This window comes from Astyanax mexicanus, unplaced genomic scaffold (assembly GCF_023375975.1).
Source record: "Astyanax mexicanus isolate ESR-SI-001 unplaced genomic scaffold, AstMex3_surface scaffold_36, whole genome shotgun sequence".
Taxonomy (NCBI): Eukaryota; Metazoa; Chordata; class Actinopteri; order Characiformes; family Acestrorhamphidae; genus Astyanax; species Astyanax mexicanus.
This window is the reverse complement of record NW_026040046.1, coordinates 1,136,960-1,161,863: the sequence shown is the minus strand read 5'-3', so window position 1 is coordinate 1,161,863 and position 24,904 is coordinate 1,136,960. Positions and strand designations below refer to the sequence as shown.

General features: G+C 42.3%; 1 protein-coding gene across 1 annotated transcript; it reads right to left on the bottom strand.

Moving 5' to 3' along the window:
* Nucleotides 1–5,100: 5,100 nt before the first annotated feature.
* On the bottom strand, nucleotides 5,101–19,683 carry LOC111197656 (GTPase IMAP family member 2). The gene is made up of 3 exons (XM_022687153.2): nucleotides 19,577–19,683; nucleotides 8,221–8,263; nucleotides 5,101–6,177 (listed from the first exon to the last, which is right to left on the bottom strand). The coding sequence occupies exons 1-3, from the start codon at nucleotides 19,610–19,612 to the stop codon at nucleotides 5,300–5,302; spliced, it is 957 nt and encodes a 318-aa protein (XP_022542874.2). The 5' UTR covers nucleotides 19,613–19,683; the 3' UTR covers nucleotides 5,101–5,299.
* Between the last annotated feature and the right edge of the window lie 5,221 nt (nucleotides 19,684–24,904).

Sequence of the window (24,904 nt, the reverse complement as noted above, 5' to 3'; positions counted from 1 at the left end):
TTTAGGGGCACCAGCGGCAACAGTTACTTGTTTACCGGGAGCCAGAGCACCGGACATTAGTGGCAACCTCAGGTTAGGGAATAGGAGATATTCGAGGGTAGTAATTCATGTAGGGGCCAATGATATTCGTCTGCGGCAGTCTGAAGTAACTAAGGCTAATATTAAAGAGGTGATTAAACAGGCCCAGACGCTGTCCGAGGAGGTAATCTGCTCTGGCCCCATCCCAATGAGGCGTGGTGATGAAGCTTACAGCAGGCTTTCTTCGCTGAACCGCTGGATGTCCAAGTGGTGTGCAGAAAATCATGTGGGCTTTATAGATAACTGGCTACACTTTGAGGGCAAGCCTGGTCTTTTAGGTAGGGATGGTGTCCACCCCACGCGGGAGGGTGCTGCCTTACTTTCATGCAGCATAGCTCATAGTCTTTTAGCTAGTCGGCAGAGTAGTATTAGAAGCTGCTGACAATCCAGAGCCGGGACCAGGCCGCAGACAGAGAGGCTTAACCGACCGTCTGCGAGCTGCAAAGAGACGTTACCTAGATACCAATGTATTCAGACTGTGTCTGTCCCCCGAGTCAAACAAAAACATCAAAAAACTAAAACAGTAAATCTAAATAACTTAACTTATATTAAACAATCATATCCAGACTGTAGTACTAACATTTCAAGCCTAAAGATTGGTTTACTTAATATTAGATCTCTAAATTCAAAAGCAGTTCTAGTGAATGAAATGATAACTGATCAGAAATTCGATGTTCTGTGTCTGACAGAAACCTGGATTAGGCCAAATGAATATGTAGCATTAAATGAAGCCGCCCCTGCAGGCTATAATTATATACACAATCCGAGACTGTCCGGTAGAGGAGGTGGGGTCTGCATATTTTTCCAAAGTACCTTAGTTAGCAATCAGAAACACTATGATAATTTTACTTCTTTTGAGCTTCTTTACACCAGTATAATTAATCCAGTTACAAAAAAGAATGCATTTTCTTTAATTAACATCTACAGACCACCAGGGCCCTATTTAGAATTTTTAAAAGAATTTAGTGATTTTGTCACAGACTTAGCAGTAAGTAATGATAAAGTGATTATAGTTGGAGACTTCAACATTCATTTTGAAAAATTGGATGATCCATTAAAAAAGGCATTCACATCGATTTTAGACTCAGTTGGTATTATTCAAAATATAACAGGACCTACTCATTACTGTAATCATACTCTGGATTTAGTTTTGACCCTGGGTGTGAGCATAGATAACCCGAATATTCGTTCTCAAACCTCCGCAATTTCAGATCATTACCTTATTTCATTTAAATTACATCTTAGTCATAATATACGTACATCCCCTAGCTACTCTGTAAAACGTTCAATTACGCCTTTTACAGCCCAACAATTTACAGATAAGCTTCCAGACTTATCAACTCTAATGTATTCTCCTATAGACCCAGTAGAACTAGACAAACTAACCGAAGGTTTAGAAAATACCTTTCGCTCTACCTTAGATGTTGTAGCTCCCCTTAAACACAAAATAGAGAGACAGAAAAAGCTCGCACCGTGGTACAATGATCAAACTCGTACCTTAAAGCAAGTAGTACGAAATTTAGAGCGTAAATATCAATCAACTAAACTGGAAGTGTTTCACTCTGCGTGGAAAGACAGTCTTGTTAAATATAGAAAAGAACTTAATAAAGCCCGCTCAGCGTATCTGACCTCACAGATCGAGATAAATAAAAATAATCCTAGAGTTCTCTTTAGTGTTATTTCCAAATTAACTAAAAACCAGGCAGGTACTGAACCTCAGATTCCAGCCATTTACACCAGCAACGATTTTATGGACTTCTTCAATAGTAAAATTGAAAACATTCGGGATAAAATTAAACAGATAAATAGCACATCCTCTCTGTCATCTGGTCTGGCTGATCTAGAACAAAACCCTGTTACTGAAGTTAGGTTGGAAGTCTTTAACCCACTTCCACAGCTAGAACTAGAGAAAATTATCTCCTCTTCAAACAGCACAACCTGCACACTTGATGCTGTTCCCACAAAATTATTAAAACAGGTACTGCCAGATATAATTAAACCTCTGTTAATGATAGTAAACTCATCGCTCACCCTGGGCCATGTACCCAAAGCCTTTAAAACAGCTGTAATTAAACCTCTGATCAAGAAACCAAATCTTGATCCTAGTGTACTGTCTAACTATAGACCTATTTCAAACTTACCCTTTATTTCTAAGATTTTAGAAAAAGCTGTAGCCCAACAACTTTGCTCTTACCTGCAAAGAAACCAGATCTATGAAAAATTTCAATCTGGATTCAGGCCTTATCATAGCACTGAGACAGCTTTAGTTAGAATAACAAACGATCTACTTATAGCCGCCGACCAAGGCTGTGTTTCCCTACTGGTACTTCTGGATCTGAGCGCAGCCTTTGATACAATAGATCATACTCTCCTTTTAGAAAGACTAGAGAACATGGTCGGTGTAACCGGAACTGCCTTAGCATGGTTTAAATCGTACTTAACCGATCGCTATCAGTTTGTGAGGTTAAATGATATGTCTTCCAGTTATACCAAGGTAAGATATGGAATTCCACAAGGCTCTATATTAGGACCGTTATTATTTACATTATATATGCTCCCACTGGGCAAAGTTATTAGAAAACACAATGTGAATTTTCATTGTTATGCGGATGACACGCAGCTCTTCATATCAGCCAAACCTGACGACAGAGTGAGATTAAAGAAAATCGAGGATTGTGTAGAAGATGTAAAATCATGGATGTCGCACAACTTCCTCCTATTAAATAGTGATAAAACAGAAGTTCTCCTATTAGGCCCCAAAGCAAATAAATTATCAGACTTGTGGTAGTGTGAGGACAAGTGGTCAGGAGGTTACCGGAGAGAGGTGAGGCAGAGACGCAAAAACAGTCCGGAACCAGGTAAGAATCCCTTTTGAAGTGTTTATTGTGACAAATTAAGCACCCGAACCCAAAAACAAAAATGAAAACAAAACGAAATTTACAATATATATACAAACTATTTACACGCTACACTGGTAGGAGTTAAAGGTGGATTGGCAGCTACCACCTCAAACGCTAATACTCAGCACAATAAACTCCCGTCGGCATACCAGCCACGCTCAACCAGCCTCCCAATAGTGTACCCGCCTGCCTTTAAATACCTTTAGCCCATCCCCGGCTAAACCTACAAGTAATTAACTTGAGGGCAGGTGGGTAAGACAACTATACATGATTGTATATGTACAATATTAACATATTTACAAACAGAATGACATGCATGTAAACATTTGGACGTCCAGGTAAGTATTGATGATAATTTTACAATGTTAATGTATTATTTTCTCTGTTCTCTTTTTCACAGGTACCCCCAGGCTCCCCTGCCCCAGGACACCCCTTGGTCTCTACCCAGACCTTAAGGACCCGGGTGGCTCGCGCGCCGCCATTTCCACAGGATCCAGGTAAGTACTGTGTTTGTGTGAAAATGTCTTTGCAGATAAAATGTCTCTGGAGTTGGTGGTGATGTGTTCAGGGCCCTGACATCATCACAAGACTTAATGCTAAATCTGGCTGACTTCTCAGCCACCCCTGGTTCAGCAGCTAAAAACCTTGGAGTTATCATAGATTCAGATCTAGCATTCGATAAACACATATCTAATGTTACTAGAACAGCTTTTCTACACCTCCGTAATATTGCCAAGCTAAGAAATGCCCTATCACTGCATGACGCAGAAAAATTAGTACATGCCTTTATTACCTCAAGGCTAGATTATTGTAATGCGCTACTGTCTGGATGTTCCTGCAGTAACTTAAATAAACTTCAGCTAGTTCAAAATGCTGCAGCCAGGGTCCTTACTAAAACTAGAAAATTTGACCATATTAGTCCAGTACTATCAGCACTGCACTGGCTTCCAGTCAAATTCCGCATAGACTATAAAATTCTCCTGTTAACGTATAAAGCCCTACACGGGCTCGCTCCTGAGTATTTATGAGACCTCATCTCCTGTTATGAACCACCGCGATTACTTAGATCTCAGGGTGCTGGTTTATTAGTAGTTCCTAAAATTCAGAGGAGCTCTGCAGGAGGAAGAGCTTTCTCTTATAAAGCGCCTCAACTCTGGAATAATCTCCCCGAATATGTTCGGGACTCAGACACAGTCTCAATCTTTAAGTCTAGACTGAAAACTTACTTGTTTAGTTTAGCTTTTGGTAATTAATATTTTTCCCTTTAGATAAGGCTGCAGATTCAGGGGTTCATGGACAGAGGAAATTGTGGGTAAACTGAGATGCTGGTGCTGTTGTTCTCCCACTGCACACGGTCACTCAGGTTTGTGGAGGGTGGAGTGGGTGGATGCCGGTGTTGCAGGGAGCCTCCATGTCTATGTTACCTTCTGGCTCTCTGCCTTTAGTTAGGCTGTTTTATTCAGTTCTGCCGGAGTCATTTGCCACACTCTGATAATGTTTTAATATTCTCAGTTTTGCATAAATCCAGTCAAAACTAATTCCATCTCTCTGCCTTCCTCCGAGTTACTGACTGCCCACCTGTCTGACCCGATACCGATGTTGGACCCTCAGGCTCTCGCGTCTCCTGTCCGGCCAGACTGATGGAAGTTTCTGAAGTCAGCTCTTCTCCACCATCACCACAGATCAGCTGTTCATCGACCATCTTACTCTCCACTACAGATTACATCCAAGCCATTAGTGGCGCTATTACACTCCTGAGTACATAAAACCTATATAGATGTATAAAAGACTTTTTACATTTCTATTTAAAAGCCGTTTGACCAGTGGTAGGATGGTCCCCCCTTTAATGTGAGTCTTGGTCCTCCCAAGGTTTCTTCCTCCTCCTGCAGCTCTGAGGGAGTTTTTCACTGGGGGTTCTGTATTCTGTATTTTCTATGTGTAATGTTTTGCCTGACTCTTTGTCCTGTAATCATGTTTCTGTAAAGCTGCTTTGTGCCAACACCTGTTGTAAAAAGCGCTATACAAATAAATTTGATTTGATTTGATTTGATTTAATGTCGTCAATATTACATTTACAATGTAAAAAATCCTAAAAAGAAATAAAACACTGAACGAGAAGAGGTTTGTCCAAACATTTGTTACTGTACACGCAGAATCCCATAACTAACTCTCACTCTCTTACAATGCTCTCCTTTCCTCATTGTGTTGCTTCCATCTTCTTCCCAATATACATGCATTTATCAATGATCAATTAGAAAACATTGTTGGATTTAAGAAAATTCATGTTTGAATTGATTGAACAGGATAATGTGTTTAATTGACTATTTCTTTAAGGTGACTATCATCTCTCTAATTTTCAGTAACTGTGCTCTGTACTCTAAATTTCTCTGTCTTGCGTGTTCCTCCTCCACCTCTCGCTCTCTCTTCATTTGGTTTTCCAGTTTCTGAATGTTTTTTCTGACTGAGGACATCCCTCCTGCTTCCTCTTTTCTCTCAGGAGTGGCAGATACTGGTGTTTCGTTTTGTATCGGGCCCTGCTGCTTTGGGATCTCGCGTTGATTGATTGGTGTTTTGCTGAATGCTTTGAATTGTTCTTCCGGGTCGGCATCAAACTCCTGCATCTTTTTACCCTTGTGCATCATTTTCTCAAGCTTGTCAAGCAGCTCTGAGAACTGGGTACCACCCATATGGACAATGTTAAACAGGTGGTACCATCCGCCACACTGATCCACAGTCAGCTTTAGATGTCCTCCCTTCCTCAGAAAGCTCTCATTCTCAGATGTGTCCTGCTGGTCCTGGTCAGTGTAAGAGACGAGGACCATCAAGTGGTCCAGAGAAACCTTACCAAGAGCATGTTTGAGGACATGGGGGACTGAGCCATCCTGAGACTTCTCTGCATTCCACCCTAGAGGCACCACTAATAGGAAAATGATTGGCAATTCAAGGAGATCTTGACATGCTTTTGAGATTGTCTCAATCACCTCCTGATCAGAATCCAAATCGCCGGTTAGGCCTGGTGTGTCCACTACAGTGAGAGTTCGGCTGCCAATCTCACCGGTCTCAGTCTGGCAGGTAGGTGTTCTGGTGTCAGTTGTAAATGCTGCCCTGCCCAGGATGCTGTTTCCTGCTGAGCTCTTCCCAGAACCCTGTGGACCGACCAGAACCAGCTGCAGCACTTTGCTTTTGCCAGTGCTTTTACCTGCATCCACAAACACATACCTCATCACAGTGCTGTCACACGTTGTTATATGTTTATATCATTTATAAATGTAAACAATTTAAAATACCAATTTTTAAAAAGTTTGTCATGGTTTGTAAAATGTTACTTAATATACAGTGCCTTAAAAAAGTATTCATAAATAAAATTGCATGCATTTGTATTCAGCTCCCTGTACTCTGATACCCTTAAAACATCAAATCCATTGTATAAAATCAAAATGTCTTGGAAATTGGAAGAAAATTATAAAAAAAGACACTTAATTAGTGAAGAGTGTCCACCTGTGTGTAATTTAATCTTAGTATAACTGCAGCTGTTCTGTAAAGGCCTCAGTGGTTTGTTAGAAAACATTAGTGATCAAACAGCATCATGAAAACAAACCATGGACCACAACTGTATCAGAGATACAGTTGTGGAGAAGTATCAAGCTTAAAACCCAAAAGGTTAGGTTATAAAAACGTTTCCAAAGCTATAAACATTTCACAAATCACAATACATCATCTAAAAATGGAAGGAGTATGGCACTACAAACATAACAAGGCAGATAGCCAATTCAAGGAAAGCAGTAATTATTAGAGAAGCAGCCAAGAGGCCCAGGGTCACTCTGGAGGAGCTGCTGAGATCCACAGCTCAGGTGGGAGAATCTGTCCACAGGACAACTACTATTTGTGTACTCCACAAATCTGACCTTTATAAAAGAGTGACCAAAAGAAAGATAGTTTTGAAAGTAAGCCATGTGAAATGGAATGTAAGGGACAGAGCAAACATGAAGGTGCTGTGAACAGAATAATTAAATTTTCACTTCACAATTACTTTATGTGTCTATAACCTAAAAAACCTAATAAAATGTGTTTAAGTTTGTGGGTGAAATGTGAAAAAACCTGGAATCGCTTAAGGGGTGTGAAGTCTTTTTTAAGGCACTGTACATAAAAACAAGAATGCAATGATCTGCAAATCTTATCATAGTTTATTCACAATAAAACAAAAACAAATACTGTATCAGACGTTGAAAGTGAGCTTTCTTTACCATATTATGAAAATCATTAACTCATTTAGAACCTGAACCTGAGGCTGCAATGCCTCTGAAAATGGAACAAGGGTAACAGAAGACGTAAAAAGTAAGTGGCAATAAAAAACAGCTGAACTAACACATGACTGGATATAAAAGAGCATTTTAGAGTGGAAGAGTTCACCAACTGAAAACACTTTCAGAAAAGTATTCCTTCACATAAAATTGGAAGCCCAAATGTATAAATATCCTCAAAAGATTCCGAGAATCTGGAGAATTCATTGTGAATAAAGCAGTTGATCAATTTAAGATGCTAAAGATCTTTCAAAAATACATTAAAGCTGTATTATGCAAAGATGAAGCGATATATCAACACCATCCAGACCAGATCTGTGTTAAACTCATATCAAATGGACAAAGGAAAAATTGTTCTATTGTTCTAAAAAAAAAGTTCTAATGTGATATGAATTTAAATGTGACATTATATTTGGAAACCATGGACTTCATATTCTGTGGACTTAAAAGGAGAGGAACCATCCAGTTTATTTGGTATGGGGTTATATTTAATGCCTATGGCATGGACAACTTACACATGTTGAAAGGCAGTGTAAATGCAGTGTATACAACAGCACTTATAGAACAGTATATTGTATGCTTGTATCAAGAGATGCATCCATCACAACAGTGTTGTTTTTCAGAAGAGTCTGGGTGCTTCTCCTTCTCAGACGTTTATAGACTGCTGTGAAAAGAAGAGGGGACGCTACACAATGGTAGACATGGCCCTGACCCAATATTTTTTTGTATTGCTGCCATCAAGTTTCAAATGTCATTTTTTTATGAAATGGCAAAATGTCTCACTTTCAGTATCTGATACTGGATATTTTCTGTTCTACTGTAAATAAAATATGGGTCTATGAAATGTGCACATTTTATTTATTTTATTTTTTTATTTACATTTTACACATAGCACCAACTTTTTTGGAATTGGGGTTATAGAAATACAAACAAACACAGACCTCGAATGTGTTTCTTTATCCGCTGGAGCCGGCTTTTCACAACCTGTAAGACAATGTATGTGGTTCTTAAAATATGTCAGGTCAAACATTAAAATTAGATGATTCAAAATATCAGAGCCAAATATACCCATAATTCTAATTCTAGCAATTTGTTAGGCCAACAAATAGACCCCAGAGCTACATTGAAAAACCTCTATCTAAAACTATAGCACTGTAAAGGAGGAATTCAACACAAATGTATAACGAATGTATCATTTTGTTGAAATTATTTCTTATTTGATTGGAAAAAACAAGATCAGTCTCGTGACACATTACCTGTGGGTTGTACCAAAAGTATGGGTGCTACTCTGAGATGGGTGCCTTTTGGATCTTATTTTTTATTAAAAGAATGGAAACACTTTAGTTGGATGGTACATTGTTAATGCCACATAGCCCTGAACTAACATTCTACTAAATGACCATTGAAGGCAACTGATTTTTTTTTTGTTAATTGTAAATGATTCTCTATTGAATATAACCTTACATCTAACCCTATACCCTAACATTAACCTTCAAGAGCTAGGTTCAGGGTAAGATTGAAGTATTAGGTTGATGTCATTGTTTAAGATTAGAGTTAAGGTTAGTATAAGCATTGACAATCATTTTCATTCAGCCGAGAGTCTAGTTGCATTTATTACAAACAGTACCATGTAAAAATTTGAACACAACTCTTCTTATTTATTGTGTTTTCTTACTATTTATGATTTTGTACATTGATGATTTTACAATGAATATTACAGTTTTTCTCTATTGCCAAAACACATAAAACCCAGTACTCTAAACCAAATGACCAGTTACCTCAACACATTTAGTAAAAATATCCCCCATTTGCCACAACCACAAACACAATTCACCCGTAGACACTGTTCACAAACCCATCCCCTTTTTCTCAAAACTCTAAACACATCGAGTCCAACCTCAGCATCACACAACAGGTACTGTATGTACTAGGCTTTTAGTCACTACACTAGATGTTTACAGTATACAGTACTATAGTGGAGTGCACCTACATACAGACAAGTGCAATCATGGTTACAGTAAAAGTGTGTACTGCAAGGACCATTTCTGAATAGAGTTGAAAGATTGCCATTTGCAGGTGGGAGGCCTTCCAGATTCACACCAGCCCAAGAGGTCCTCATTGTGGATATGGTTCGGGAGAACAATGTGATGAGACTACGGGAGATACAGGAGAAGATCATTGGTGACAATTTGAACTTTCAGAAGATTGACAATGTCAGCCTGACAACCATAGACAGAGTCCTCAAGCGTCAGAGAGTATGCATGAAGCAGGCCTATAGGGTACCCTTTGAGCGCAACTCTGACAGAATAAAACACCTCCGTCACCAGTATGTGCAAGTAAGTACAGTACAATCCATGTAAACGGTGGCCTACAGTACTTTACATGCAATACTATACTAACATACTGTAATGTGCTGTATTGACTTTTTTGACCTTTATTGACCTGAAAACGCTATTTGTTTCCACAGTGGATCTTCGAGTTGGAGTCCATGGCCAGACCCCATGAATTTTTATTTGTGGATGAGGCTGGCTTCAACCTCACAAAAAGGAGGAGGAGAGGCCGTAACATCATAGGATGAAGAGTTATTGTTGATGTGCCCGGCCAACGTGGAGGAAACATCACTTTCTGCGCTGCCATGAGTTCTAGAGGGATGTTTTGCATGACAATGACCACCCGAATGCTGGGCCAGCTGATCACCACGACCAGCAGAATCCTGGGCCGACTGGTCTTCCCATATATGTCATCCTCTGGGACAATGTTAGTTTCCATCGCAGCATCTAGGTCAGAGAGTGGTTTAACATCAACCAGCAATTTATTAATGTGTGTCTGCCACCCTACTCTCCATTCCTAAACCCAATAGAAGAGGTCTTCTCATCATGGCGGTGGAAGGTCTATGACCGCCAACCTTACACCAGAGAGAACCTTCTCAGGGCTATGGCCTGGCCTGTGATGATGTGGCTGTGGAGGCATTCCAAGGCTGGGTGCGGCCTGCCACGGCATTCTTCCCACGTTGTTTGGCTATGGACAATATTGCAATGTTGATGAGGTCCTGTGGCCCGACCCAGCCTGACGATGTGATGCCGCCCAATTATTTCAGTGTCAACATACAACATACTGTGTCAATTTACATGTATAATGTACTGTAATAAAAGAAATCGCAGCCTGAACATTGTGTTTTCAGTTGTTACTGTACTGTATCTATTGTGTGTAATGGATCCCCCATGGAGTTTACAGTACTCATTTCTGCATTGAGTTGTGATATTACTGCATTTTCTGCATTATTCATTACTCCTATGAAATGCACAAATCTATAGTAAATGCCCAATTTGAGAATAAATAAGGGTTGCTCAAATGCATCCATGCAGTCGTGAAACTGTAAAAAGAACAGTCTCACACTGAAAATTGTGTTAGCAATATTTTTGGTAATGTGGTTAATGATGCTCAGTAGTGTGTACATTTTTGCAGGCCTTGAGCGGTATTGTGGTTTCAAAGTTTGCTTTTGAGCATATGAGCAACTGTTTTAGTGTGATGGGTTGGTTTTGAAAAGAGACTGTGGGTTGTGTGTACGTAGCTTTAGAAAAGTGTTTTGTGTTTAGAGTTTGTGAAAAATGAGGGGCAGTATCAGGAAATGTGTTTAAGCAATAGAGAAAAACTGTAAATAGCCTTGAGGACAGATCTGCACACTCTTGTTCTTTAATCTCAGTGTCTTCATGAGGGAGAGTCACCTGGAATAGTTTTCTCAGCATCTTGAGGAGCTGAACAATAGTTGCTGCTTTTCCTTCATGCATCAATAGAGTAGGAGTGAGCCAGCAGGACAGTTGGAATGCGGCAGCAGGGAGCCTGGACAAGATGGGAGCGTGCCGTGGAACGCAAAGTCTCATGGGCAGAGCTGTGGAAATCAGAACCTCATCACATACGATTCCTGATCCAGGCTGTCTACGATGTTCTACCAAGCCCATCCAACTTGTTCAGCTGGGGATTGGTGGAGTCACCAGTCTGCAACCTGTGCATGAAGAGGGGGACTTAAATTCCCAGAAAATGCTGCCACTACAACACTGCGGCCAGATATAGTGCTGATCTCCAAGACCTCCAAGCAGATTGTTCTCCTTGAACTCACTGTACCCTGGGAGGAGCGGATTGAGGAGGCCAACGAGAGGTAGAGGCAAGTAGTAGAGGCAAAGTATGCAGAGCTTGTGGGGGAGTGCCGGAACATTGGGTGGCGAGCATTGAGGTTGGTTGCTGGCCAATCTCTCTGCAGGGCCTACAACATCTTGGGCATCAGTGGGGCCTGCAAGCGAAGGGCCAATAAGGAGGCCACTGAGGCAGCAGAAGTTGCCTCAAGGTGGCTGTTGATAAGGAGAGGAGAGCCGTGGAAGTGGTAGCGCTACCTGGACACAAGCTGGGGCCTGATCAACCGAGGTATAGCAATAGAAACATGACAACGAGCGCACATGCACATGCTTTTTAGGCAAAGTGTGCAAAAACCCACGGGGCCTGAAGATCCACCAGGCCAAGATGAAATGTGTGAAAACCTGTAACACAGCGCTCAGGGAACATCCCTGGTGAGACGCATGAGGAGCAAGGCCCGGAGTCAAACCACAGTGCCCAGAACCTCCAAGTGACACAAGACCCAGACCCACGCAGAACATCAGAACATCGGACTAGCAGCTGAGAGGTTTGGAGTAGAGGATAAGAGAGCAGGAAACCTTTCTTACACTAAGAACAACAGGGCAAACAAGATCCACCAGCTTAGGCAAGAGTTAATAATAGTAATACATTTTATTTGAGGGCGCCTTTCTTGGCACTCAAGGTCACCTTACACATCATCATAAATCAAAACAAAAAATAAAATACGCAATAATAGAAATATAGAATACACAGTAAATAATAAACAATAATAAGAAGTATAAAATACTCAGTAAATAGAAATATAAAAATATACAATAAAATCAGTGCAAAATAGTGTTAAGAAAGAAGAGTTACAGTCACAATTTATATGCAATTTTGAACAGGTGAGTTTTTGTAGCTTAGATTTAAATTGTGGCAATGAGTCTGAATTACGGAGATCAGGTGGGAGTGAATTCCAGAGCCTGGGAGCAGAGCATTCAGCCGCTCTTCATACTAACAAGACGGGCAGGGGGAACAGTGAGATGTACAGAAGAAGAGGATCTGAGAATATGGGCAGGTTTAGCAACATGAAGGAGGTCAGAAAAATAAGGAGGAGCAAGACTGTGGAGAGCTTTGAAGGTTAGGAGGAGTATTTTATAGTTAATGCGATATGAAATGGGAAGCCAGTGGAGCTGTTGTAAAACAGGTGTAATATGATGGATTGAAGGGGTACGTGTAATTATACGGGCGGCTGAATTCTGAACCAGTTGCAATTTATGAAGGGTTTTCTGCGGTAGACCAAAAAGAAGAGAATTACAATAATCTAAACGAGAGGTAACCAGACTATGAACCAGGATAGCAGTAGAATGAGGAGTGAGAGAAGGACGGAGACGATTAATATTTCGAAGATGGAAATAGGCTGACCGAGTGATATTATTGACATGGGAGGTGAAAGAGAGGGTGCTATCGAGGATGACACCCAGACTCTTGACCTGAGGGGATGGAAAAATGGAGGAGTTGTCAACCAGAATGTTACAATTATGAGGTTTACTTAGTGTTGATTTATTGCCAATCAAAAGAAGTTCTGTTTTATTGCAGTTTAATTTCAGAAAGTTTAAGGTGAACCAATATTTTATTTCAAGGAGACAATCTGTGAGGGATGTAGGTGAGAGAGTAGAATTTGGTTTGGTTGAAAGGTAGAGCTGGGTGTCATCCGCGTAGCAGTGAAACTGAATATGATGCTTCCGGAAAATGTAACCAAGGGGGAGAAGGTATATAATGAATAACAGGGGTCCCAGGACAGAGCCCTGGGGTACACCTGAGGTAACAGGAACAGAATGAGATGTAAATGATTTTAGCTGAAGAGTGCAGCCAGAAAGATAGGAATGAAACCAGAAGAAAGGTATATTTACAATGCCAAGAGAAGAAAGTCTGTCAAGAAGGATGTCATGTGAAATTGTGTCAAAGGCCGCAGTTAGATCAAGCAGAAGGAGGATGGATAATGGACCAGAATCAGCAGCAAGGAGGAGGTTGTTGGTGATCTTAAGAAGTGCTGTTTCAGTGCTGTGGAATGGTTGAAAACCAGATTGGAATTGTTCAAATAAATTATTGGAAGTCAGATGGGCATGTAATTGAGCAGCAACTGCTTTTTCAAGAATTTTGGAAATAAATGGAAGATTTGAAATGGGGCGAAAGTTATTGAGGTCATTAGGATCTAAACCAGGTTTCTTGAGTATTGGGGTTATTGCAGCTGTTTTGAGAGCAAGAGGAAAGACACCAGTGGTAAGGGAAGAATGTATAATGTCTGTGATAAGAGGGGACAGAGAAGGAAGGCTAGCTTTAACAAGAGCAGTTGGAAGAGGATCTAATTGGCAGGTTGATGATTTTGAATTTCGAATTAATTTAGAGATGTCATTGACTGAAGGGAGGGAAAAAATGAAAATGAGTTTGAATTTGGGGGGACAAGTAGGACTGGATCAGTTGTAGTTAGAGGGGCAGTTGGTAAAAGTTGCTGATGGATCTGTGCTATTTTTAAGGTGAAAAATGATGCCAATGTGTTACAAAAATCAGAACAATACAGTTGGGAAGGAAGTGGATCTAGTGGTTTAGTATTTTTTGCAAATAGGGAGAATAGGGCCTTAGAGTTACCCTCATTTGAACTAATTAAATGTGAGTAATAGGTGGATTTGGCTGTAGCAATGCAATCTTTGTAGTGAAGAATGTGATTTGAATACATCTCTTTGTGTACAGGGAGACCAAATTTCCTATGGAGTCTCTCGAGTTGACGGCCTGTTGCTTTTAACTGTCTAAGAGTTGGGGTAAACCAGGGTGCAGTATGCGTGAATGAAACAGATCTGGTTTGGGGTGGAGCGAGATGTTTAGGAGCATATGAAGGGATATATTATAGTGGGAGAGCAATTTATCTGGGGTGGAAGACCGATCAATACTGGGGAGACTGTTAATATAAGAAGATAGATTGTCCAAGTTGGTGTCCTTGATTTTACGTAAAGTTATATTGCGTGAAGGATTTTATTTGGAAAGTGCAATATTAACTCCAAATGATAAAAACATGTGATCAGAGAAAGGGAGGGAATCAGCTTTACAATCAACAGGTTTAACACCTGAGCAGCAAATTAAGTCCAGAATATGTCCTTTAATATGCGTGGGAAAATCAGTATGTTGTTGTAAACCAAAACTGTCCAGGCAGGATAAGAAAACTTTGGTAAGAGAATTGTTATCATTGTCCACATGGATATTAAAAACTCCCAAGAGTATGATGTTTGGTGAAACTGAGCTAAGGTGCATCAGGAAGTCTGCAAGTTCAGTAGTAAAATCCTTATTGTGCTTCGGGGGGCCGATACAGGGCAGCAATAATAGTGGGAGTTGGTCCAGAGAGCTGGCAGATGGTAGCTTCAAATGAGTGGTGTTCTTGAATAGTCACTGGCACTACCCTCCACTTCTCGCGGTAGATTATCACAAGAACCTCCCCCTCTGCCGGCATCACGAGGTTTAGTAATGTAAACAAACCCCTGAGGCATAGCATTGTTGAGTTGAAGAGCCTGAGGAAGAGGTTCAAAGAAGCAAGAGAGGAGGAGAGGGGACCTCTAACAGAGCTGCGCAGTATCCTCCGAAAGAAACTTATGACTCTTAGGAGAGCTGAGTGGCACAGAAGAAGGAGGAAAGAGAGGGCCAGGAAGTGGGCTGCCTTCATTGCAAACCCCTTTGGATTCACAAAGCAGCTGCTTGGGAAGAAGGGAAGTGGCCAGCTCACCTGCTCCAAAGCGAAGATCGACCACCACCTCAGAAACACCTTTTGCGATGAATCCAGACAGCAAGATCTAGGCCACTGCCAGCACCTGATCAATCCACCAAAACCGTCCCTGGACTTTGACGGGAAGGAGCCCAGCTGGAAGGAGACCTAGGAGGTTATCAAGAAGGCTAGGGCACGTTCAGCCCCAGGACCAAGCGGAGTACCTTATAGGGTCTATAAGAACTGCCCGAAGCTCCTCCATAGGCTTTGGAAAATCCTGAAGGTCATATGGAGAAGGGGAAAGGTTGCCCAACAGTGGCGGTTCGCGGAAGGAGTGTGGATTCCAAAGGAGGAAGAGTCAAAGACCATCGACCATTTCAGAACCATCTCGCTGCTCAGTGTTGAGGGAAAGATATTTTTCAGCATTGTTGCCAGGCGCCTGACTGACTACCTCCTGAAGAACTCATACATTGACACCTCTGTCCAGAAGGGAGGGATCCTGAAGGTGCCAGGGTGTCTGGAGCATACAGGTGTGGTCACGCAGCTAATCAGGGAAGCCCGGGAGAACAAGGGGGACCTGGTGGTACTGTGGCTGGACCTCACAAACACCTATGGGTCCATACCCCACAAATTGGTTGAGGAAGCCCTACGCTGGCACCACATCCCAGACAAGTTTAGAAATCTCATTCTGGACTACTATGACAGTTTCAGTTTGAGAGTGTCAACTGGGTCAACAAAACCAGACTGGCACAGACTTGAGAAGGGGATCATAACTGGGTGTACCATCTCAGTGATTTTATTTGCACTCGCCATGAACATGCTGGTGAAGGCTGCAGAGGGCCAGTGCAGAGGCCCCCTCACAAAGTCCGGTGTCCGCCAGCCACCCATTAGGGCCTTTATGGACGATCTGAGAGTGACAACACCACACGTTCCAGGCAGCAGATGGATCCTGAAAGGACTGGAGGAGGTGACCACATGGGCGCGCATGTGCTTTAAGCCAGCAAAGTGCAGATCTCTGGTGTTGAAGAAAGGAAAGGTTGCCAGCAATTCCGCTTCACACTTGTTGATACCCAGATACCATCCATCACGGAGAAACCAGTGAAAAGCTTGGGAAAGGTGTTTGACACAAGTCTGAAAGACACAGAGGCAATTCGTGCCACCAACCTTGAGCTGGAAGCCTGGCTAACCACAGTAGACAAGTCAGACCTACCTGGCAAGTTCAAGGCTTGGGTTTACCAAAACGGCATCCTCCCATGTATTCTTTGGCCGCTCCTGATTTATGAGGTCCCAATCTCCACCACCGAGGACTTTGAGAGGAGAGTCAGCAGATTTCTACGGATGTGGCTGGGTCTGTATGGAAAGAACATCAAGTTGAAGCTCCCCATCAGCAGCTTGAATGAGGAGTTCAAGGTGAGCCGTGCCAGGGAAATGCTGCAATACAGAATCGGAGGACCCAAAAGTCTCTCAGGCTAGGAACGAGGTGAGGACAGGGCGGAGGTGGAGGGCGGCAGAGGTGATGGATGTGGCTGAGTCATGGTTACGGCACAAGGCTCTGGTGGGAGTGGTGACCCAGGGAAGAGCAGGTCTGGGTAGTGGCACACCGCTTCACTGTGGAAATGCACAAGGGAAGCAAAGGAGATTACTGTTGCAGCAAGAAGTGCGGGCATCGATAGAGTAGGTGTGGGCCAGCAGGACAGTTGGAATGCGGCAGCAGGGAGCCTGGACAAGATGGGAGCGTGCCGTGGAACGCAAAGTCTCAGGGGCCGAGCTGTGGAAATCAGAACCTCATCGCATACGATTCCTAAACCAGGCTGTCTACGATGTTCTACCAAGCCCATCCAACTTGTTCAGCTGGGGATTGGTGGAGTCAGCAGTCTGCAACCTGTGTATGAAGAGAGGGACCCTGGAACATATCCTCAGTTGCTGTCCAAAAGCCCTGGGCGAGGGGCACTCGCCAAGTCCTAAAGGCCATAGCGAACACCATCAGCTGGAGAATTACCCAGTGCAAGCGCTTCCGCCAAGCCAAGAACACAATCACTTTTGTTCACCATTGGGAGAATCCACTATCAGCTGCCAGGGCTGCCTCAACTGGCCTGCTTACAACAGCACAAGACTGGGAGTTGAAGGTTCCCATTCCCAGAAAATGCTGCCACTACAACACTACGGCCAGATATAGTGCTGATCTCCAAGACCTCCAAGCAGATTGTTTTCCTTGAACTCACTGTACCCTGGGAGGAGCGGATTGAGGAGGCCAACGAGAGGAAGAGGGCGAAGTATGCAGAGCTTGTGGAGGAGTCAACAACGGGTGGCGAGCACGGTGTGAGCCCATTGAGGTTGGTTGCAGAGGGTTCGCTGGCCGATCTCTCTGCAGGGCCTACAACATCTTGGGCATCAGTGGGGCCTGCAAGCGAAGGGCCAATAAGGAGGCCACTGAGGCAGCAGAAGTTGCCTCAAGGTGGCTGTTGATAAGGAGAGGAGAACCGTGGGTGTGGTAGCGCTACCTGGACACAAGCTGGGGCCTTATCAACCCCAGCTGGGTCACCTGGGTGAGAGTGTATGATGTTTGAAAGACCTGAAACACTCCATCTACAATGTAGAAAATAAATTAAATAAAGAAATAAAGAAAAACATTAAATGAGAAGGTGTGTTCAGACTTTTACTGGTACAGTTTTAGTTTAATGGTAGTTGAATGCAACTCGAATGTTAAGTGAGCATCTATGAGGCATATATAATGGACCATCCAAGTAAAGTGATACAACAAAAAATATTTTAGACCTTTTTTATTTGATGAAATGCATTAGTTTTATTAATTCTACACATATCCTGCGCTCTGTTTGAACTTTCTAGTTCCGAGTTAGAAATGTTAACTGAAGCACTACTACTCGGAAAGTGAGGAGAGCCTGAGTTATGCCTGCCCATGCCTGAGTTAAGGATCCAAGATGGCTGCCCCCACATCAACAGTATTAACAGCAGCATTATAATTTAGATTATTCCTCACTTCTATCTATAAGTTTCATTGCATCAATTATACATGCATTACAGTTTAATTCTGTCTGTGAATATGGTTGCATGGGGGTTGGATGTGTAAAATACTGTATAATGTGTTGTTAGTAAATGGTATTGCTAACAATGCTAACCTGTAATAATGCTATCAATAATAGTTGATATCTGGAAATGTAACTGAAACGCAATCAACTCGTTGTGACACCATTCCCTGCTCCAACATTCAAGGTAAATGGAGCATAGCATTAGTTCTAGTAAATGATTAAATTACTTTTAAATGATTTTGTGGCTTCTAATAATTGAACATTTTTAAAGTATGTTTGTGTCACATCTTTAGTAAACCCTGTTAATGTCATGGTGGCAGACAAACCAAGTCTCCCTGAAGCTACCTGTAGTGGCTCCCTGATGCCCGCGAGTCACATATAATCTCCCGGAATTGGGGTAACCTCCCTGAAATCAACTTTTGCAACTTGGGATTTCTGTGGTGGGGTACAGAATACAGACACTTGCGGAACCAGTTAAGGATTTTATTAAAAACCCACAGGATGTACAGATAGTAAACATAAAAGAGTATATAACGCCAGCAAAAAGATGGAGGCAAAGACCATTACAGGATAGTGAGGCAGTCCAATGGTCATACACAAGGCCAGCAGTATCAGAGAAAATCCAAAAATAACAGAAACGATAAACAGTCCAGGTAATACAGGAAAAATCCACAGAGAAGGCAAAGGCAAAAATCGAGGTCGGAAAACAAAAGGCAAGGTTTAAATAAAATATACAATCTTTAGTCACACAGGAAGACTTCTGAAAGATATAATATTGAAGTTTAAATGGAATAATAATATGGTTAATAATTAAAAAAGTGGGACACTAACAAAAAAAACTGTAACAATATCTACCAATAAATTCTGAATCTAAAAATTTAAATACAGTTTTACTGTCATAGACACAGCAGAAAGAAGCAGTTACATTGTACAATGAGATTCTGACTTTGCAGTTCCTCTAATTACCAACAGTCTTAAGTAAATAACACTATGAAGTAAAAAAAAAACGTAAGAACAGGTATAATAAATGTAAATAGTATATAGAAAAATGTTTGGGGGAGGGGGTGTAGTGCACTATAGGCCCTGTGGTGTGTCCTTAGCTTTTGTCCTTAATGGCATTCTTCCCCTCACATTACGTTTACTTTTATACTTTAAGTAGATTTGAAACCAGTTCTTTTACACTTTTACTTGAGTAAAAAGTTTTAACTGTTACAAAAATATTTTAAACCCTAGTAGCTATACATCTACCTGACTAATGAATGTTTCACTGTTTTCAAGTTTTAAGAATTCAGTTACAACATTACAATATCTGCAACAACTGCACTACGCTCTGTGGAAGTTAGTGTAAAATAAATGCATAATATAGAGTATATATATATATATATATCCTACCGGTCGAGTTTCGGATTTTGCCTCTGCTTGTCCCATGCTGAAAGGAAAGGATTTGTTGGGTCGGTCACTGGTTTTAAATTTTCTAACTCTGTAGCCACTTCCTTTTTACAGAAGTAACAGCCTTTGGCCCTGAGTCTTATGACACATTAGGCCATAAAGTATCTGTTGTGGTCACGTTATCTGAGCTAGCTGTCCCAGATTCAGTTCAGTACAGTCTGTACACAGTGATGGAGGAAGTTTTTTACTGATTACTGTTTACTGGAAAATAAACTAGAATATTATATGTTGCACAACATGTTATTTTTGGTATATTATTACATTTAATAAAATATCTATCAATAATTTCTGAATAAGAAAATGTAAAGACAGAAATTGGTCACTGCCACATACATTTCTAAAATAAACAGCCACAGAAAATGTTCAAATTTAAGCATTTTATTGCCATATGCATAGCATAAAGAAGCAGTTACACTGTACAATAGTTCTTAATTTACAGTTCCTCCAATTACCTACAGTCTTAAATAATTAACTATATGTATATATATATATATATATATATATATTATAAAAATGCATTATATAATAAAACTACAAACCATGAAATATAACACAGTATGCTAAGTTTGTTGAAAAAAAATTTTGATTAATTCAAAGCACATGTATAATATACAGTATTGTGCAAATGTTTCAGTAAAGTAAATCTCAGCAATATGAGGGTTTTTCCCGGAAAAAAAGGACCACATATGAATTGAACAGATGCAATAAACATAAATACAGTAAAACATAACATGAAATTCTCATTTTTACTAAGTATTTGATATCCTGTGAGCCTGAAGCAAAAGAACAAAGTGTAGAGATTCCAGATTTTTCCTGGATGCTCCTCAGCCAGCATGTGTATATTATGTTCAGTTCCGTCAGCAACTCACCTAATTTACCAAACCAGGTGTTGACATGATGAGAAATAACTCTATTAAACTCAGGTAGGGAGAGATTAGGAGATGTTTTAAGGAAAACGGAGCTGTAAAAGCTCTGCTTTTGTAAATTTGCTGTTTGTATTTATTGTATTTTTAGTGTTTTACTGAGCTATTAAAAACTTACTTCACAGATAAGATGCTTTTTGGACACTGCTCCCTCTCCCTCTCCCTGTAGCCTCCTCTCCCTGTATCCTCCTCTCTCTATATCCTCCTCTCCCTGTATTCTCCTCTTTCTGTATCCTCCTCTCTCTGTATCCTCCTCTCTCTGTATCCTCCTCTCCCTGTATCCTCCTCTCTCTGTATTCTCCTCTCCCTGTATCCTCCTCTCTCTATATCCTCCTCTCCCTGTATCCTCCTCTCTCTGTATCCTCCTCTCTCTGTATTCTCCTCTCCCTGTATCCTCCTCTCCCTGTATCCTCCTCTCTCTGTATTCTCCTCTCTCTGTATTCTCCTCTCCCTGTATCCTCCTCTCCCTGTATCCTCCTCTCTCTGTATTCTCCTCTCTCTGTATTCTCCTCTCCCTGTATCCTCCTCTCCCTGTATCCTCCTCTCTCTGTATCCTCCTCTCTCTGTATTCTCCTCTCCCTGTATCCTCCTCTCCCTGTATCCTCCTCTCTCTGTATTCTCCTCTCTCTGTATTCTCCTCTCCCTGTATCCTCCTCTCCCTGTATCCTCCTCTCTCTGTATTCTCCTCTCTCTGTATTCTCCTCTCCCTGTATCCTCCTCTCCCTGTATCCTCCTCTCTCTGTATTCTCCTCTCCCTGTATCCTCCTCTCCCTGTATCCTCCTCTCCCTGTATCCTCCTCTCTCTGTATCCTCCTCTCTCTGTATTCTCCTCTCCCTGTATCCTCCTCTCCCTGTATCCTCCTCTCCCTCTATACTCCTCTCCCTGTATCCTCCTCTCCCTATATCCTCCTCTCCCTGTATTCTCCTCTTTCTGTAACCTCCTCTCTCTGTATTCTCCTCTCCCTGTATCCTCCTCTCCCTCTATCCTCCTCTCCCTGTATCCTCCTCTCCCTATATCCTCCTCTCCCTGTATCCTCCTCTCTCTGTATTCTCCTCTCTCTGTATTCTCCTCTCCCTGTATCCTCCTCCCCCTGTATCCTCCTCTCCCTGTATCCTCCTCCCCCTGTATCCTCCGCTCCCTGTATTCTCCTCTCCCTGTATCCTCCTCTCCCTATATCCTCCTCTCCCTGTATTCTCCTCTCCCTGTATCCTCCTCTCTCTGTATTCTCCTCTCCCTGTATCCTCCTCTCTCTGTATCCTCCTCTCCCTGTATCCTCCTCTCTCTGTATCCTCCTCTCTCTGTATTCTCCTCTCCCTGTATCCTCCTCTCTCTGTATCCTCCTCTCTCTGTATTCTCCTCTCCCTATATCCTCCTCTCCCTGTATTCTCCTCTTTCTGTATCCTCCTCTCTCTGTATTCTCCTCTCCCTATATCCTCCTCTCCCTGTATTCTCCTCTTTCTGTATCCTCCTCTCCCTGTATCCTCCTCTCTCTGTATCCTCCTCTCTCTGTATTCTCCTCTCCCTGTATCCTCCTCTCTCTGTATCCTCCTCTCTCTGTATTCTCCTCTCCCTATATCCTCCTCTTTCTGTATCCTCCTCTCCCTGTATCCTCCTCTCTCTGTATCCTCCTCTCCCTGTATTCTCCTCTCCCTGTATCCTCCTCTTTCTGTATCCTCCTCTCCCTGTATCCTCCTCTCTCTGTATCCTCCTCTCCCTGTATTCTCCTCTCCCTGTATCCTCCTCTTTCTGTATTCTCCTCTCCCTGTATCCTCCTCTTTCTGTATCCTCCTCTCCCTGTATCCTCCTCTCTCTGTATCCTCCTCTCTCTGTATTCTCCTCTCCCTGTATCCTCCTCTCTCTGTATCCTCCTCTCTCTGTATTCTCCTCTCCCTATATCCTCCTCTTTCTGTATCCTCCTCTCCCTGTATCCTCCTCTCTCTGTATCCTCCTCTCCCTGTATTCTCCTCTCCCTGTATCCTCCTCTTTCTGTATCCTCCTCTCCCTGTATCCTCCTCTCTCTGTATCCTCCTCTCCCTGTATTCTCCTCTCCCTGTATCCTCCTCTTTCTGTATTCTCCTCTCCCTGTATCCTCCTCTTTCTGTATCCTCCTCTCCCTGTATCCTCCTCTCTCTGTATCCTCCTCTCCCTGTATTCTCCTCTCCCTGTATCCTCCTCTTTCTGTATTCTCCTCTCCCTGTATCCTCCTCTTTCTGTATCCTCCTCTCCCTGTATCCTCCTCTCTCTGTATCCTCCTCTCTCTGTATTCTCCTCTCCCTGTATCCTCCTCTCTCTGTATCCTCCTCTCTCTGTATTCTCCTCTCCCTGTATCCTCCTCTTTCTGTATCCTCCTCTCCCTGTATCCTCCTCTCTCTGTATCCTCCTCTCCCTGTATTCTCCTCTCCCTGTATCCTCCTCTTTCTGTATCCTCCTCTCCCTGTATCCTCCTCTCTCTGTATCCTCCTCTCCCTGTATTCTCCTCTCCCTGTATCCTCCTCTTTCTGTATCCTCCTCTCCCTGTATCCTCCTCCCCCTGTATCCTCCTCTCCTTCTATCCTCCTCTCCCTGTATCCTCCTCTCCCTGTATCCTCCTCTCCCTGTATTCTCCTCTCTCTGTATTCTCCTCTCCCTATATCCTCCTCTCCCTGTATTCTCCTCTTTCTGTATCCTCCTCTCTCTGTATTCTCCTCTCCCTGTATCCTCCTCTCTCTGTATCCTCCTCTCTCTGTATTCTCCTCTCCCTATATCCTCCTCTCCCTGTATTCTCCTCTTTCTGTATCCTCCTCTCTCTGTATTCTCCTCTCCCTATATCCTCCTCTCCCTGTATTCTCCTCTTTCTGTATCCTCCTCTCCCTGTATTCTCCTCTCCCTGTATCCTCCTCTCCCTGTATTCTCCTCTCCCTCTATCCTCCTCTCCCTGTATCCTCCTCTCCCTGTATCCTCCTCTCCCTGTATCCTCCTCTCACTATATCCTCCTCTCCCTGTATTCTCCTCTCTCTGTATCCTCCTCTCTCTGTATTCTCCTCTCCCTCTATCCTCCTCTCCCTGTATCCTCCTCTCTCTGTATCCTCCTCTCCCTCTATCCTCCTCTCCCTGTATCCTCCTCTCTCTGTATCCTCCTCTCCCTGTATCCTCCTCTCCCTGTATCCTCCTCTCTCTGTATCCTCCTCTCTCTGTATCCTCCTCTCTCTGTATCCTCCTCTCCCTCTATCCTCCTCTCTCTGTAGCCTCCTCTCAGTTCAGTTCAGAGGTGCTTTATTAGCATGAATGTAATTACATACACTATTGCCAAAGCAATTAATAATACAAGTAAACAGACGTTATAAAAAAAAAATAAATAAATAAATAAATAAATAAATAAAAAAAAAATACTAATAATAACAAAAATAAAATACATAAATAAATCTACAGATTAGAGAGAAAGAAAGAAAGAAAGAAAAAAAACAGTAATATTAAAAAGGTTGAGTTATTAATAAAGAAAATGAGTAAAAGTAGTAATAAAGCATGTTAAAGTTAGATTAATAGAAGTAAAAGAGGTAACATTAATATATTAATATCAATATAACATATTACAGATATAAGTACAGATATTAGTGATTGGTGGACGGTCTCACTGGTTGTCTCTCAGGTTGTGACAGGCTGTAATGTATTGGGCAGCGAGTGTGATCAGCTCTCTGCTCTCTCCCCGTATGTAGGGCAGTTTGTGTGTATTAGTGCAGTGTAGGAACTCGGGGGCGACGCTGCTAAATTTCCTATAATATAAACTCCTGATGGAGTGGTATTTTGGACACTCTGTGAGGAAGTGCAGCTCTGTCTCCACCACTGCCAGCTCACAGTGAGAGCACAGTCTGGCCTCTCTGGGTGTCCAGTTCTGCCTGCGCCGGCCGGTCTCCACGGCCAGGCTGTGCTCACTGAGTCTGTACATGCTCAACATCTTTCTCAGTTTTCTATCTTTAATTTCTGTCAGGTAATCTGCCAGAGTGTATTCTCGGTTCAGAGCCGAATAGCACTGCAGTCTGTGCTGCTGTTTTACTGTCTCAGTCCAGTGTGTGATGTATTTCTGTTTTTGTTGGGTAATAATTTGGTTGGGTTTAATGTTTTGGGCGAGTGTGTAGTGGGGCTGGGTGGTGTGTGTTAGGTCAGTGAGATTCAGGATCAGCTGGGTTAGGGGACTCCTCTGGATGTTCAGCTCTTGGCAGGTCAGTGCTTTATAGTGGAGTGAGTGGGGGTCACTAGATTTAATGTGCTTCCAGAAGTTTATGGCTCTTTTTTGAATGTTAATTATTAGAGGGTACTGTCCTAATTCTGCTCTGCAGGCCGTGTTCGGGGTCTTCCTCTGCACACTGAGGA